Source organism: Micropterus dolomieu, linkage group LG01 (genome assembly GCF_021292245.1).
Source record: "Micropterus dolomieu isolate WLL.071019.BEF.003 ecotype Adirondacks linkage group LG01, ASM2129224v1, whole genome shotgun sequence".
Classification (NCBI taxonomy): domain Eukaryota; kingdom Metazoa; phylum Chordata; class Actinopteri; order Centrarchiformes; family Centrarchidae; genus Micropterus; species Micropterus dolomieu.
In genome coordinates, this window is record NC_060150.1 from 6992582 (window position 1) to 7008518 (window position 15937).

The following is a 15937-nucleotide window of genomic DNA, read 5'->3' on the forward strand; positions in this document are numbered from 1 at the left end:
ATAAGACCTCTTCTGGAAAGACAAAATTAAGTTTAATTTCATTATCCACCTGCTAGACACATGTCCAGACAAAACATATTTAATTATAGATTTTTAATCAGGTCACCATCTTCCCATTTGTAGCTAACCTGCATGTGGAATATTTTTAAGAGACTGCTTTGACTGGTACAAGGACAACAAATTTCAACATCAGTTTGACCAGTGAGCAGGAAGAAGACAGTAAGCTGCAGTTGCTAGACATCTGTGTTCATGTGAAGTGCGATAAGATAAAGGCCACAGGAAACTCACCCTCACTGATAAACACCTTAAATCCAACTGTAACCACCACTAACGACACAAGATCACCGGTGAGGACCTTCCTACACAGAGCAGAATATCTAGTCAGTGAGGAGAGGACAGAGACAATAAGACCCATCGACTGGGAAGGGGTCATCGACCAAGAGCCAGCTGATGCTATCTGACACTAGAGAACCATGACAAGCACAATATTGTCTCCTACATATTACTGCTTGTTACGTGAAGTTCATCTTGCTAAAATGACCTTTTTAACTTCACATCCCTCCAATAACAGTTAATTGAATACAAAACAATTAAACTCTAAATTTCCTGCAGATGTTTCAAATTAAAAGCTTTCCATGACTGGTGGGGGATTATGCTACATTTGAGCAGCTGGAAGGCTTTTGTTTTGAAACATCTGTGCAGCGCCTGGAAAGTTGTCTAATAGTGACTGAAAACCTTATTTCTGTTTGAGAAAATCAAACAAGTAAACATGGAGGAAGTGTAGAGTTTGCATTAACAGCCAAATAAAACATGGCAGCTTAGAAATCAAGGCCTGGTTCTCTCTGCAGCTGACTATTTAAGAACTATATGTACATGTTGAGATAAAATGAGATAGAGGTAAACTTATCAATTGACTGACTGAACTAGCACTTTCAGCACTAACTGGGACATGACTTTAATTTTTACTGTTTGACAAATAGTGGATAATGTGATTCTACATATGCTGCTATAATTAGTTGTGGTGTGGTTTTTTTTTTTTTTTTTTTTTACTCACCCGAGTCTGGTCCTCTTCATCCTTCTCCAAGTTATCTTGTTGGGTTAGTGACAGCCTCCGGCCTTTCTTGAGCCAAGAGTTTGGGTGGAGGCCTATACAGCCTTTTAAGGTCCCCCAAGTGTGTGGTTCTTTAGGTGGGGAGCCTTTTGCACAAGTCCCCAGGTCTGGATGTCCGCCGGAGGTCAGAGCAGAGCTTATGGTGGAGGGTGCTGAGGGTAAAGAAGAGGGAACAGATGCAGAGGAGGGGTTGTAGGGCAGATTTGTCTTGGTTGGGTACTGCCCCCGTCTCGTTGCCCAGGTGTGACCAGTGCTGAGGGACTGCAGGGAGTCGAGAGAGTCCAGGGAGGAGCGGGTTGGTGCAGGGGAGGTGGGATTAGAGGAGAGGCTGGAGGAGCTCGCTTCCAGAGCTGGTGACCTCAAACCATGCAGGTTTAACGTGGTCTGACCTCGGAAGTGTGCGTTAGCGAGTGTGTGGCAGTTGGAAAGGTCTTCTTCACAGTCTTCTTCTTCACCGTCTTCATCCTCACCTGTTAGACCGTCGGTGCTCCCTGAAACGCATGGCCGAAACTTGGCCATGTATGCTATAGCCGGCTCTGAACGCCGCCGCCGTCTGTGCCGACCATCCAGGGACAGCGAGTCCAGGTTGGGTGAGGTGTCCGCTGCCAACGCATCTTTGCTAGGGCTGGTGAGTTCTGGGTCTTGTCTCCTGCCTCTGGTTCTCCCCAGCGGGTGCAACTTTAGACCCTGCAGACTCTCATCTTGGGTCTGGTGTGCATCTGGGTCTGTGTCCTGGTCGTAGTCGCTGAATGTGAGGATGGAGTCCAGGCTGCCTTGTAGTGGTTTGGGTCTAAGGGGCCTTCTGCTGCAGTAGCCTGGTGACCCACCGCTGCTGTTGTCTAACTCGTTCTCTAGGCTGTCGTAGGATGAGTCAGTCAGAGGGTACTGCCAGGACTCTGTTGGTCCGGGGTAAGGACGAAGAGTTGACGCACAAGGAAAGAGGAGGATGACAGACACAAACTGTTTTTACAGAATGTTGCAAATGGGGAAACAAAATTTGCAACTGAAAGCCACAAAATACTTGATGCAGAATGTTCTTGTGGAGATTTCAGTGACATTAATATACACCTTTTAATGAAACCATGAATAAAAATCACATTTTCCACGTTCTAATCCTGCTGTGAAAATATTTCTTGTTATATGCCAAACATACGTCCAAATAAATTTCGACATCAAAATGCCTCTTTTCTCTTCCTGTTAAAATATTTGATAACTCATCTCAACTTGGGGCGACTAGCCATTAGCTCATGGGTCACAATAGCATAACAGGTAGGAACATCATGGGTCAGAGGTGTGTGTTTGGATCATTTAGTTTCAAAAGATTTACACAGCTCAACTACAGTACATGTGTCCATATTGGTTAAAGGACTATTCTAAATGTATGCGGGAAGTAAAGACCTGTAACTGTCTTGACTTGAACACACAGTTTGTCATGTTTCAGTTCTGTACCTGATCCGAACTCATCAGTGTTGGGTCTTTGTGGCGGCCCTCCAAACAGGGCGGAGGGATCCTCTCCCAGAATCTGCTGACAGTGTTCGATCATAAACTTCACCAGCTCACAAACCTGCAGCAGAGAAGAGGAAGAGCGTTAATAGTAGTTTTAGCATTTGTCAGAGTTCAAACATTTCAAGGCTGCGTGGAAGCACTTTGACACTCTTATCTCCTGCCTGCATCATTTCTGAGCAGTTTCAAGGTATTACAACGCAATCATTAAAGATGTAATTAACAAACACAAAGACCTTGTTCCAAAAATCTGTCAGTCGACAGATTAGGTAGCTATACACTTATTTTGAATGATACATTTTTGGTGAAAACATGCATGTATGATTGATATCCATGCTTGTAACCCAAACATGATGTTAAAATGTTCTGAAGAGAATGTGGTTTCTCTTTAATGGAAATACTTTCATAAATGTATACCATATATTTTCCAAATCAAAGAGAAGGTTTTCCTGATAAAGGTGGGCATTTGGCTTACGACCGTTTCTTTGGATTGCAATGCCTGTGCTATTTTTAGTGTTTTTTATGGCCAAAATTAACAAACTTCTCTTTGTTACTGTGACATGACTTAGACCAGAGGTTTTCAAAGTGGGAGTTGCCTCCCCAGGGGGAGCTCAGTAAATGGAAGTAAAAAAAAAATAGTACAGTAGTTTTCAGGAGATCACAGAGACACCTAAATGTGTGCAACTTGGTTCAAAGGGGAAATTTACTGCTTTTCCAGGGTCAGAAACTAATAAATGCCTAAGGACAGACTTTTTTTTTGTGCATTTGGTTTAGTCCGACATTTTGTTAAACAGCACAATTAGGCTATCTTGGCTCTGTAGTTGAGTGTCCACGTGATCATCCCATAGGCATCAAGAATGTAGTAGTGTATTTAGACATATTTTGGTGAAACTATGATAGAAAGATAATGGGCACACAGATGGACAGCAGATAAGTGGTTTAAAAAGGTTTCTGTGGACTCTGGAGTCCTTTAAAACTGACTGAGTTCAAGCTTTTCCCAGCTGCTGTTCTGTTAATGAGCAAACTAACATTTTAAACTGTCAAAGCTGCACAACTCCCTTCCCCTCTCACCTTCTTAGTTCCTTCTCCCTCCACCTCAGGGCTACCAGGCGCTCCAGGAGGCCAAAGCATGCTGGGAGCGATGCACACCGATAAATTGAAACTCGTCATCTGGTTCTCGTGGGCGTTGCCCTGGATACCGAGCAGCATGGCCAACAGGTAGCGTAGCAGCAAGGCGTTTTCTTTGGGCAGACGACCAATCATCCTGCAGGGAGACAGAATCAGGTGATAGGAAAACAATACTATTGTGTGTTAGTGTTAATAGCCAAGTCTCTGAAAAATCATGTCATGGTCCAACATTTAGACTTTTACAGATGTTCAGTTTAGAGAGTGTCCGTGTTACCTCAGTATGTCTTGCACTTGTTCTTCCTCCTCCTCTTCTTCCTCCAGCACATCCATCCACTCTTCATGCAGCTCACAACACAACAAGCTGCCTGGGATGCTGCGCAAGAACTCCTGCAAGCATGCACACATCAGGAAACCTCACCAGTGTTTTCTTAAGAGTATGTACGTCTGAAAAAATGTATCATTCAAAATAAGAGTAAAATTGTTTTTCTCCTGTTTGTTCCTAAAAACTCAGTCAGTATTAATATATTTCCAGGTTTTTGTTAAGTGAATTGGTGTAAGACTTTTTTTAGTTACGGTGAGAGTAATGAATGTTCACTTCCATATACCGCAACTGACTGAGAGAGCAACATGGCTGTGGCAAATATAAATGATGCAAATGAGCTGCCGAGTAAAGACGTGACACAGTTTAGCACTCGTGCACAGCAGCTTACCCATCATCCCTGCAGATAATAAGGTGATAATAATAATTATAATCCAGATCACATTAACAAGCCTATCTCCTCTGCTGTGAACAGCTTGTCCTGCTAACATGGCTGCAGAGCATGTAACACAGCTAACATGGCCGCAGAGCATGTAATAGAGGCTGAGTAGGATGGAAGCGGATTAATTTTGTGCTTAGATGTGGGTCAAGAAGGTAACTGACACATGTACACAAACTGTTTAGCAAAATGCTGTTGATTATTTCTCAATCATTAGAACAGGGGTGTTTTTAAACACCACCTGTTGAGTTTGAACTCAAATATATACACACACACACACACACAAAAACACACTCAAGCTGTCACACCTTAAAGACTCCGGCAATGATAAAGATGTTGTCTCTTGACAGAGGAAGTTTAAACTCTCCGGAGTCCAGAGAGTCCCGCAGCTCTCTGACAGACCGAGCCCCCGCTGGCCGACGGAAGATGCCCCGCGTCCACGAACCCTCATGGTACAGAAACGCCAGCATGTCCTGGTGAGGGAGAGTACGTGAAATAAGGGAAACTAATGTCAGTGAAGCTTGTTGTTGATAAAAATATTACAATGAAAAACATTGGGAAAGAAGCGGAAATGTTCTCAGTTGCTAAAGGGGCGTGTAGGTGTCTGCTGAGCCCCGGCGGGGAAACAAGAGACAAAGTAAAGAGACTGTAGTGAACAAGCTTTGGACCGTCTGTTTGCAGTGGTGCTGAAGAGTAAGGTATACACTAGCATCTAAAAAGGACCATAGTGACATTTACAGATTAATCATCTTCTTCATCTCATTATAAAACCCTCTAATAAAATGACAAATTTACCTTTAAAGTTTTTAAGTTGTTTAATGTGTTTCAGCTGAGCAGCTAATGACCTACATAGCCTACACACTGACGTCAGCAGCGCACTTTTCCCCTGTAAATGTTTGTTTGGGGGCTCGTTCAACAGGATATGGTGCAGGATAAGATGTGTTTGTTAGTTACAAAAGAAGGAAACTTTAGCATAAAAGCTTACGAGGACTGTTATTAAAAGTCTTGCGTAGCAGGCTGCTGTCTGTTATCAAGTCTAACTGACATAATGCTAAATACAGTTGGAAATTAAACAATTTGATTGACTGTATGACAAGATCTCCAAATTCAGTCTGGTTAATGCAGACCTGGAGGACTTATTTCATTATCATGAAAACAACAGCAATAAAATATTTTCTTTTAGTGAAAAGCCTAACCCTAGGTTTAGTAATCCCTTTCCTTAATATAGTCCCATCAGCCTCAACTGTATTTAGTGTAGTTAGCAAATGTTAGCATGCTAATACACTGAACTAAGATGGTGAACAGGATACATATTATAAGTGCTAAACTGCATTGGGAGCATGTTAGCATACGGTTTCTCAAATGAGAAAACTGCAAAGGAGACAAAAAAATAAATTTCAGCTGGACAATGTTTGACTCGAGTTTGATCCGTATTGTGCAGAAATTGACACTTTTCTTCTATTAAAGACTTTTTTTAAACAATCTGAATAATACTGAACAAACAAAGGCAGTAAATTAAAGTCACTCGTGTCATTGTTCCTACTGACCATGACTGGCTTTGGCAGAGCGTCCTCTACACAAACACTGCTGAGCGGCTGGCCGAACAGGCAGCCGTGCGCCGCACTGGCGAGGGATAATTCATTCAGGTGAGAGGAGGAGCCTCGCCAGAAGGCCCAGGTGATGAGGGAACGCCTCCTTTTAAATGGCTTCTGAGACAACTCTGGAAAGACAACACAGTATCACAGCATGCATCAGCATAAACTCTCAATCTTCTATTTTTATATTCATTTTTAAAAAATAAAAATCAGCGAATGATCTCACCTGCAGATACGTGTAGTGTTTCAATGGGTCGAGGCTTCATGATGAACTGGCACTGCTTGTATACCTGCAGCTGCTCCACCTGCATGGCCCTCTGTCTGTCCGCAGGAAGTGCAGCAGCATCCGTGCAGACGCCGCCGCCGCCTCCATGAGACATGGTGTGCCTCACATGACTCATCTGGATACTAAAGGGAAACTCATGACCTGAGACGGAGGAGAAGAGGCAGCATCACTCCCTGGAGGCTTAATATAGTTGCTATAGAACATCAACAGCACCATAACATCGCAGTGTTAGTCAGCACGCACTCAGTGACCCTTCGTTTCCTCCCTGCAGGGGCAACATCACACTCTTCTCTGGGAATGAATGGTGCTAGTGTGTCTAAAAAACATCTCACCCTTGTGTCAAGACTCAGTGCTTCTCAAACTTTTTCTGTCATGCCCCCCATTCTGAACCCGAAAGAGAACCCACACTATCAAACTTGTCTAGACCTCTTTCACTGACCAATTAGAGGATAAGGGGTGTTGTCCCTCTTGGAGATGACCCACAGCTGGAAGTCTTTCACATTTCCCTGAGGCAAAGCAGAGACAAAGATTGTCAGAAAAACAAGATACTTAACTCTACAAGGCCGCAGAGAAACTTAATAAAGGCATCTTGCTCTCCGGAGAAATACATTTTAAGAAGCGGATATGTGACAAAGTATTTTCTTTCTGTTTTCACATGCTGTGTGTTTACATCACATGTAACATGCACAACTACAACAAAAACATCAATATTTAATCCAAGCCTAAATAAGACAGGCTCAATATACTGGCAAATTAATTAGTATTCACTGTCATGACAAACAGGCAGACTTAACACATATTACACATTATGAAAGTAAGTGGGACAGGTTTTTTTCTTCACTCACTATGATGCCAAACTGCTGCAGGGCCAGCCGCACCACCTCATTGGTTGAATCGGAGTTGCTGACAGGCAGCGTTTTGGTCTAATCAGGGGGAGAAGGCAGCAGTCACACACAGGACACAGTGACATACAGTATATGGTAAAGGATCATCACATACTCCAAGACAAGAAGTATCACTACAAATAATGTCAAGGATTTCATGCACTTCATAATGTCACACCCGTCAAAGCAGATGCAGGTTGCTCAAACATCAAAGTTAACTTACAACCGCGAAAGTATTGATTCCCTTCCCGTACACTCTCAGAGGAATGGTTTTAGGTTCTTCCCTCTCTTTCTCTTCTTTTATCCGACTGGAGAGAAAAGAGGAAAACACGCCACGTGAGATTTGTCCTCTCTTTTCTCTCTGTGCAACGTGCGGACACGTTTTCTGTTGATGCACGAAGGCGGAGTTTTACCTTTTGAGGAGGGAGAGCCATCTTTCTTTCTGTTCTGCAGAGCTGAAGGGGGAACACGGAGAAGAACATCAAACATCACCGCAGTCTGTGTGTCTGTCGTAATACTAACTATTTTCTCAGATCGATAATAACATATTATTCTTGTCGCATGCTTGGATATCATTCAGTTTGACTCTAAACTGGCTCTCCATAAAAGTGCATCCTGTCTGCTTTCTGTTCATCTGACATATAAGGTCAAGTTTACAGCATCACCCAAGATATTTACGACTGAAACATAAACATATTTCCCAGCCTCTGACGTGACGCAGAGTGAACATGAACCTGAACTATGTTTGCGTGACATGTTTGAGGACCTTCTGATCATTGCGGCATAAAACAAATACAAAAAAAAAAAGGCATTATACTCATCAGATAGGCTTGAAATGTTTGTGCAGAACATCTGCGTTTTACACTTAGCACATTCCAAAGTGTGTCAATATTTGTGTGTTTCTGCGTCCTTATGTGTGCAAATTTACAGTTACATAAACGATGACAACACCGGACTGGTTTAAAGCAGTAACGTGTGTGTTACCTAAACGTAGCGACACAGTTGCAGGTGGGCCAGCCCATGACGAAGCTCCTCTCTGGGTTCGTGCTTCCCTCGCACACCTCATCCATGCAGCCTGCCGTCCACATCTCCCGAACACACACTTGGGCCTTCTGCTTGAAGTGGTTAGCTGATCTGGGAACGACATGAGCACCGGTGTGAACGCGCGCACACACACACACACTAATTTTAACCTTAGACCTGGGTATTAACCTAATTCACGGGTGAATGACATGAGGAGCAGCCAAAATGTTCCTGACACACACTTGTGCTTACTTGGCTTTGGCAATCACCAGTATGTCGTTGAACAGAAAGAGGTGTCTGTCCTGAGTCTGCATCCCTGTCTTCAACTGAGCGTGTCCGTGCAGAAGGAACGACCTATTAGAGCCGGTCAGGAAGGACCGGACCAATGGGCAGGTCTCTGGGCACACAGGAACCAGGAAGCTCTCTCTGGAATACAAATACATGGAGCCAAATTTATTTTACAGTTTAAAATGTCCAACGACCAAACTGATCTTTCCTGACACACATATTGCATATTTAGACAACAATTTAATACTGTTAAAATGAGACATCTGAGAATCTCCGACCACGTGTCCATTCCCATAAAGCCCTGTGCTTCTGTTATGTTCTTTCAAAGGTTTTCTCTTTGGCTTTATTGAAACATTAGATATGATTTCTGCATCAAACCTTCCCTGTAAAACTGTTTACACCAGAGGAAGGGAAGCATCTTCAGGAGATTATCCACCAAATCATTGCTGTGAAGGAAGGTAACAGAGACAAACAGTCTTTTCAGCAATTATCTCAACTGATTATTATAATTGTAAAAATGTCTCATAAACTTTCGAACTTTAGTGACATGATTCTTATTAAGATACTCAGCATTTTAAATGACCGAACCTTCCTCCTACACCAGATGTTTTAGCCAAACAATTACACTGGCCAGAGTATAAAATATGATGAAGACCCAGTAGGGACAATATGGCTTAGAATCACGTTATTTTCAGTACTTCCCAGCAATATATAACAACAATTCCTAATAATATAACTAATTAAATTAATGCGTTCTGACTTGACTTGAAGACGAGACCTACAGATACCCTGACTTCACTTTTTTAAAAAAAATCATTTATATGGTTAGAATTCCTGCATGGTAATGCTGAGCAGCTGCTTCCTCATTGGGGCAAACCTTTGTATCTTATAAGGAGATATTTGGATGTTTACAGTTTTAGTTTATCAGGAGACATGTTTGGTGGTGAGGTCCCAGTGTAAATACAAAGATTTAGTAAGACCCTGTTGCTTTTGATCGGGTGGTGCCTCTCTTATTATTAGATTATTCACTTCAGATCTCCGTCTCTTTCCTCCTCTCTGGCATCCTTCATCACCAAATTAAAAAAAGCTTAGAAATACTGATGTATACGTTTGTACATTGAGTTTGCATGACAAATTTTGACTTGTGTTTGGGATTCAATGGAGATTCAGAAGAGATCAAAGGACTCCTGCACTCTTCATCATGTAAATTGTGTTATGTCATTTTAAGTCATATTAGGTTTAGGGTTGAGTGCAGTATGGGGTCAGGGAATCTGCAGGTTTCAGAAAGTCAAATCCAAATTTACAGCAAAAAAAGAGGACTCACATCTTTAAACTGACGCTTTTCCCAGGCCACATCCGAATAGGGATCTTTTCCAAATTGTTAATAAATATGATGTAAGACAAACGGCTGGTGTTACTGAATGCAAGTTTATTGTTTAAAAATCAGTAATTGCTTTATTGTTTTATTCCCTAGATCAGTTAACCATTAAGCAAATACTTGGACATTTTGGTAAAGTGGGCCAAAATCACAATGAATGTTTAATATGCTAAAACAATGAAGGTGTAAGCAAGTCTGTTTTCGTTTGATTAACTTTTGTTATATCGTATTAACCATATCCACACTTGGAGTGAGAGTTATGCCGTAGCAGTCCGTGTTTGACAGCAGGGGCTGTAGTTGTTGTTCAGTGAGGTGCCCCCACCCTCTGTGGGAGCTTTTTAATGAGGTTATTTCTTATTCATATTCTCAGTCCATATGTTCAAAGGCAGAGCTATTAATAGATGCCTGATCCTCTGATAAGTCTGGTTACAGGAGGATTATCCATCCGAGTGGATCCAACACCTCACTCAGGGCTGTGCCCGGGGCATGTGTGTGTGGTTTCAGAGTTTTGTCAGAGTGGCCTGACCTCAGTGACTCTGGTATGGATGTATGGATAACTGACCTACTCAGCCTGCTGGTACCTGTGGTGACACTTAACTCAACTATCACCTGCAGGTAGACTTACAACATGAACACAACTGGGGTATCTTAAAGCTGAAGAACTAGCGAGAGGAAGCAAGATTTTGAAAGTATCCAACTAAAAAAAAATAAAATCTTAGCACATTCCTCTTTATAGAACAGCATCAACTCTTGGATGTTGGTTTTCTCACATGAACTGCTCACTTCAAGTCCAACTTCCACAATATTTAGATCGGATTGAGGTCAGGACTTTGACTTGGTCATTCCAAAACATTCACTTTATTCTTCTTTAACTGTTCTTTGGCCGAAGGACTTGTGTGCCTAGGTTCATTCTCTTGTTGCATGAACCACATTCTCTTGAGATTCAGTTCACGGACCAATGTCTGGACATTTTTCTCTAAAATTCGCTGGTATAATTCAGAATTCATTGTTCCATCAATGATGGCAAGCCGTCCTGGCTCAGATGCAGCAAAGCAGGCCCAGATCATGATACTACCACCACGTTTCACAGATGGAATAAGGTTCCTATAGTGGAATGTTTTCCAAAAAGCTCTACTTTGGCATCATTAGTCCAGAAAAAATGCATCCAGTGCGCTGTGGCTTGTCCACATTATCATGAGCAAACTGCAGATTGGCAGCAATGTTCCTTTTGTAAAGGAGTGGCTTTCTCCTTAGAAACCTGCCATGCACACCACTGTTGTTCAGCTCCTGATGGTGGACTCGTGAACACTGACATTAGCCAATGTGAGAGAGGCCTTTAGTTTCTGAGAAGTAACCCTGGGTTCCTTTGTGACCTTGCGGACTTGCTCTTGGAGTGATCTTTGTTGGTCGACCACTCCTTTAGAGGGGAGCAATTGGTACAAAGTCTGCCTGACTGTGGATCGTTGGAGTCCAAACTCTTCAGATATAGTATTGTATCCTTTTCCAGTCTGATGAGCATCAACAACTCTTTTTCTGAGATCCTCAGAAAGAGTAAAATAGACTTATAACTGAACTCTTAGAGCAATAAATGTTAATGGACATTGCTTATTTAATTTGCCTGCATTAATTTAACTGTGTAAACTTTGTGTCTTATTCTTTTTCATTACTACTTAGTTAATATCCCCACATTACAATGTAGTCAAGATCACAGTTATCATTAGTCAAGATAACTGTATTATCTTTACACAACGCCACTGTGTTACTATTTAGTCAAGACCGCTTAGAGTTAGCAGCAGACATTTGCATGGCAGCATTTATTTGGTAAATCTAGCCTTGAGTCTCTAAATATATTTTACAGTACCTGGAGAGAGTCTTGGACCTGGTGAGAGCCTTGGTGAGGACCAGAGACGGGGCGGACTGGCGGCGATAACTCTGAGACTTCATGCGCTTAAAGAGACAAAAAAAGACAATCCAATTTTTTTGTGTGACGCTGCATTATTAAAACACGTAAAACATGTATGTATCCAGGGTGTAACGAAAAAGTTGTATGAACTCATTTCACCTTTTGTTGGTACGAAATAAGACCAATATTCATACGACACTAGACATTTCTGAAAATTATTATTTTGTGAGTAGTATTTAGCTCTACATCACATCTCATAGTTAAAACAGGTTACTTTACAAGAGCATTTCACTAAGCCTTCAATGCATGACAATTTGGATTTTAAACCAAAAAAAAATAAAGAATGCATTTAACATCTGAATTGATCTTGAAAAACAGTTGTTATAACCGCTCTCATCTTTTCTGTTAGTAATAATACACAATACAATAATAATAATACATAAAACTGTAATTCCTGTAAGAAACCATTCACTTCTATCTACATCACATTTGACCACACTGCCCTGCACTAAAACTTGAAAAGCTGAAATCCCACAAAGAGAGGTGGACAGAATATACGCCATGCTTATGTCATGTTTACACTTCGTTACATAAGCATCCTGATGTCCAACACGTTCATCACATCACTGGGATGTGACGGTGGCCTCCAAAAGAAAAGACACAGCAGACTGAAACAGGAGAATTTAAACACAGAAGAATGTTGGAGCATAAAGATTAGCCAGGTGAGAACATTTTACAGTCTGTATTACCTTCAGTACTCTGTCTCTACCATGACACTCCTGACCTCTCTCACACTTCTACTACTCAGAAAAAGTGAGCTGGAAATTTGTTGCATGTTTGTGGTGCTCACATATTCATATCTCCATAATGTTTTTTTTTTCCCCCCAATAAAAAATCTTGGGCAAGTCTTTTAAGTTGAATTTAAATAAGACGAGACAAAAGTATGGCACTTCCAAACTGAATTAATCCGCTGCTCCCACTGTACCACACCTCGCCAGCTGCTGCTTGCAGCCATAATGAGATCCCATTTTTCTCTGCTGGATCCTATCCTAGTTTCCCCACAAGGATCATTAAAGTTTTATTTAATCTAATTGCAAAAGGATCTGAGTGTGAAGCAGGGTGACAAACAACTATTACGTAACCACATTTCTTTCATTAGGTGTGAGATTTACACACTTGTATTCTTTAAATAAATATTACTGGAATTTTTGTTATGTTTTGTTATTATTTTTGTTGTTTTTGAAGTTTTATGATTGAACTCCACGCAGAATTAAGTTTTAATTCTGCAGATCTTTATAATCCAGGCTGTAGAAGTCTAATGTGAATAAGCTTCTTCTTATTTTCTGTTAAACCCTTTATAACTTTGTTAAGAACAGTGCTATATAAATAAAGTTTTATTAGTTATTATATTATTTGCGCATGTCATAATGTTAACATGCTCAAATGCTAATGCTAATAAAGTATAATGGTTTTACCATGTTCCCTATCATCATTTGCTAACATATGCTAACTGGCACTAAATACAAAAAGGGAGGGTCTCGATGGACCACTACGACCTGCGAGGCCAGGGTCACGTGATCAAGGGAGACAACCAAAGGCGTCAGCAGCTAGTTTGTGGCCTTGTTGTGTTGTCAACTTGCACTGTAGAAGAAAGTAAACAGTGAAGAAGAAAATAAAATATGTCTAAAATACGACATTGTAAATAATCACGCCAACTTCTAGTTTCAGATTTTGAAAACGACTGAAGGATCCCTTCAATCATTTTCTAGGACTCACATTTGTCTTACCGAAGACTTTTTTCTCCAGCTGGGTCTGTCGCTCAGCAAAAGACCTAAACCACCAACTCTGTTCAGAATGTCTCGATAAATTTCAGGTAATGACGAGGACACACCTCAGTAACATTGTAATTGTTGGACAGTAACCGTCGTTTTCAATAATCAGTTCATACTGAAATGTGTCTACTGTGCAATTATTTCTACAAAACAACACGGTCAAACCAACTGCCAGGGTGGTCTGTTACATAATATTATAAAACAGTGGTCAGCCAGCAGTAAACATGCCTACCAGCTCAGCAGCCCCAGTGGGTCTGTTGACCCTCACCTTGCAGCGATACGTCGACTCTCCCAAATAGACTAAATAAGCAACTAAATTAATTTTTCTCTAGATAAAACTCAGGGGTTCACTAAAGTTATTACGAATGTCTGTACCAAATTTCATGGCACTCCATGCAATACTTGTTTACATATTTCATTCTGGACCAAAGTAGTGGACCAACAACCGACGTCACAGCCACCAATCTATCTGAAGGCCTTCCAGTCCAAAGTAAACCATCAAGCTCTTCACTACGAAAAGATCAGTCCCCCTCCATCTTACAACCACTATGCACGTTCACGCATTTTTGACATTTCACAATGTCATATCACCGAGTTAACAGGGTCACATATTGGTGAAACATTCCTTACACGCCAGCCACAACATGACAATGTTACCTTTCACTCCTACAAATAAACTAACAGAAGCAGACATGGAGATATGGGTTTTAAAACAATTCCACTGGCCAGCATCAGCCCAGCTATTATATTATAAACTGTATTATAACACAAAGCAGTTTAAGAGGAAGTTCATTCATAGTGTTTCCACACCATCATACTGCCAGCAGGTGCCAGCGTCACTGGATACAACTACTATATTTACTCAAAGAGTGAAAAGTTGCCATAGTACAGCAGGGATCAATGGCACAATGGTGATATACTGTATTTCTGTGTCTTGTTAAATCAGAAAATGCAGATGAGAAGCTGGCGGCGATGTGGTTTCAAGCTCAATTAAAACAAGCAAGCAGCACATAAGTAGTCTACAGTTATTGTTATACGAAAACTATTAATTTACAAATATAATAATACTAAAATAAATCTGTATACCACATAAATGTATTTTATTAATACTAAACACGTTGGTAATTAACAAATCCCTTGTTGAAAGCTGATTGATTGTTCAGGGGTTGCAGAATGATGGATTTTGAGCAGGAGTCAAAGTGTTTAGGTTCACCGGGGCTAATACAAAATAACACCTAACTACAGCAGAAACTAGGGTAGTTAATTTGTTGTAAAATTTGTTCACAAGTAACAGAAAATGTTATGATTAAATAAATAATTCGGTTGGTAAAATTGTATTTCTACCACCCAAAAGCAGTACAAGTCATTCAGTAAATGGGTATAACATGCTATAATTCTTATATTATATTTAGTATGATAACTATAACTCCTATGAGACAAAATTTATCTGTAGATACTTTAAATACACCGGTAATACATTTGTAATCTCTTACTGTGTCATGGTCTCTTTCATGGCGCTGCACCACAATAATATCCCTACTGTTTGATTGCCTGTGGTATTTCTACACCATCATCAGCAGTTTCATGGACCACTTCGTTTGTTTGCCTGTCTTTATGGAGGCGGGGTGTCACTTGGGTAGAAGCCTTGAACTCTGAACTAACCTCTCACCCAACTGGACCTGACTTACAATACACTCATTCATATGTTTGTTACCTCCGAGGAAAACATGGACGTTTTTCTCATTTCATCCGGTAAATAAGCACAAAGATAATTAAGTGAAGAATAATAAAATCTTCCATTTTACAAACTGAATATTCTGGTGCCAAACTGCTCCTCCTTTACGCAGTTAATTAAACCAAAATAAAAGTACACGCCAACATCTTTCCCGTTGCAATTAAAAACAGAACAGTATATATTAAGCTTAAACAATGGGAACAATATAGACTTTTAAAACACATACCCGTTTGTTTTCCTGCTGTCCGCCGCCTCGGCTGAGGCTTTCCTGTTGCTGTTGTGGAGACATGTTGTCCATCCAGCCTCCAGACGCCCCACGGCTCACTCACTGTCCAACTGTCCTCAGGTGATGCAGCGTGGAGAGAAATCCCATTAACAACCTCCGCCTCCGGAAGAAAGAAACCATCTGAACACAAGCGTCACATGAAGTCACTCAAAAGTTATAGTCGGCGACCACGGCGTGTGGGACAAGCGTGATATGCTACACGAAGGGGGGGGGGGGGGGGGGGGGGG

At 41.2% G+C, this 15937-nt stretch overlaps 1 protein-coding gene and 1 long non-coding RNA gene across 4 annotated transcripts in view; one reads left to right on the forward strand and one right to left on the reverse strand.

Annotated features, from left to right (window-relative positions):
• The window catches only part of LOC123974102 (rho GTPase-activating protein 20-like), a 21472-nt gene extending 5612 nt beyond the window's left edge, over positions 1-15860 (reverse strand). The window contains exons 1-15 of the mRNA XM_046054543.1: positions 15651-15860; positions 11816-11901; positions 8541-8714; positions 8250-8399; positions 7679-7720; positions 7489-7573; positions 7227-7304; positions 6821-6887; positions 6322-6522; positions 6048-6220; positions 4809-4973; positions 4017-4129; positions 3686-3878; positions 2561-2675; positions 1055-2007 (exon numbers count right to left, since the gene is read on the reverse strand). Of these exons, the coding sequence (XP_045910499.1) occupies positions 1055-2007; positions 2561-2675; positions 3686-3878; positions 4017-4129; positions 4809-4973; positions 6048-6220; positions 6322-6522; positions 6821-6887; positions 7227-7304; positions 7489-7573; positions 7679-7720; positions 8250-8399; positions 8541-8714; positions 11816-11901; positions 15651-15722 (2667 nt within the window). The 5' untranslated portion in view covers positions 15723-15860. The remainder of the gene's footprint in view (positions 1-1054; positions 2008-2560; positions 2676-3685; positions 3879-4016; positions 4130-4808; positions 4974-6047; positions 6221-6321; positions 6523-6820; positions 6888-7226; positions 7305-7488; positions 7574-7678; positions 7721-8249; positions 8400-8540; positions 8715-11815; positions 11902-15650) is intronic.
• LOC123974168 lies at positions 1056-5302 on the forward strand. 3 transcript variants are annotated; one of them, XR_006825771.1, is made up of 4 exons: positions 1056-2804; positions 3715-3832; positions 4064-4176; positions 4851-5302. It is a non-coding gene; the product is annotated as an uncharacterized LOC123974168 (long non-coding RNA). The 3 variants fall into 3 exon arrangements; XR_006825769.1 differs by lacking the exon at positions 1056-2804 and having other exon boundaries at positions 2813-3898; XR_006825770.1 differs by lacking the exon at positions 1056-2804 and having other exon boundaries at positions 2813-3832.
• Positions 15861-15937: the final 77 nt, after the last annotated feature.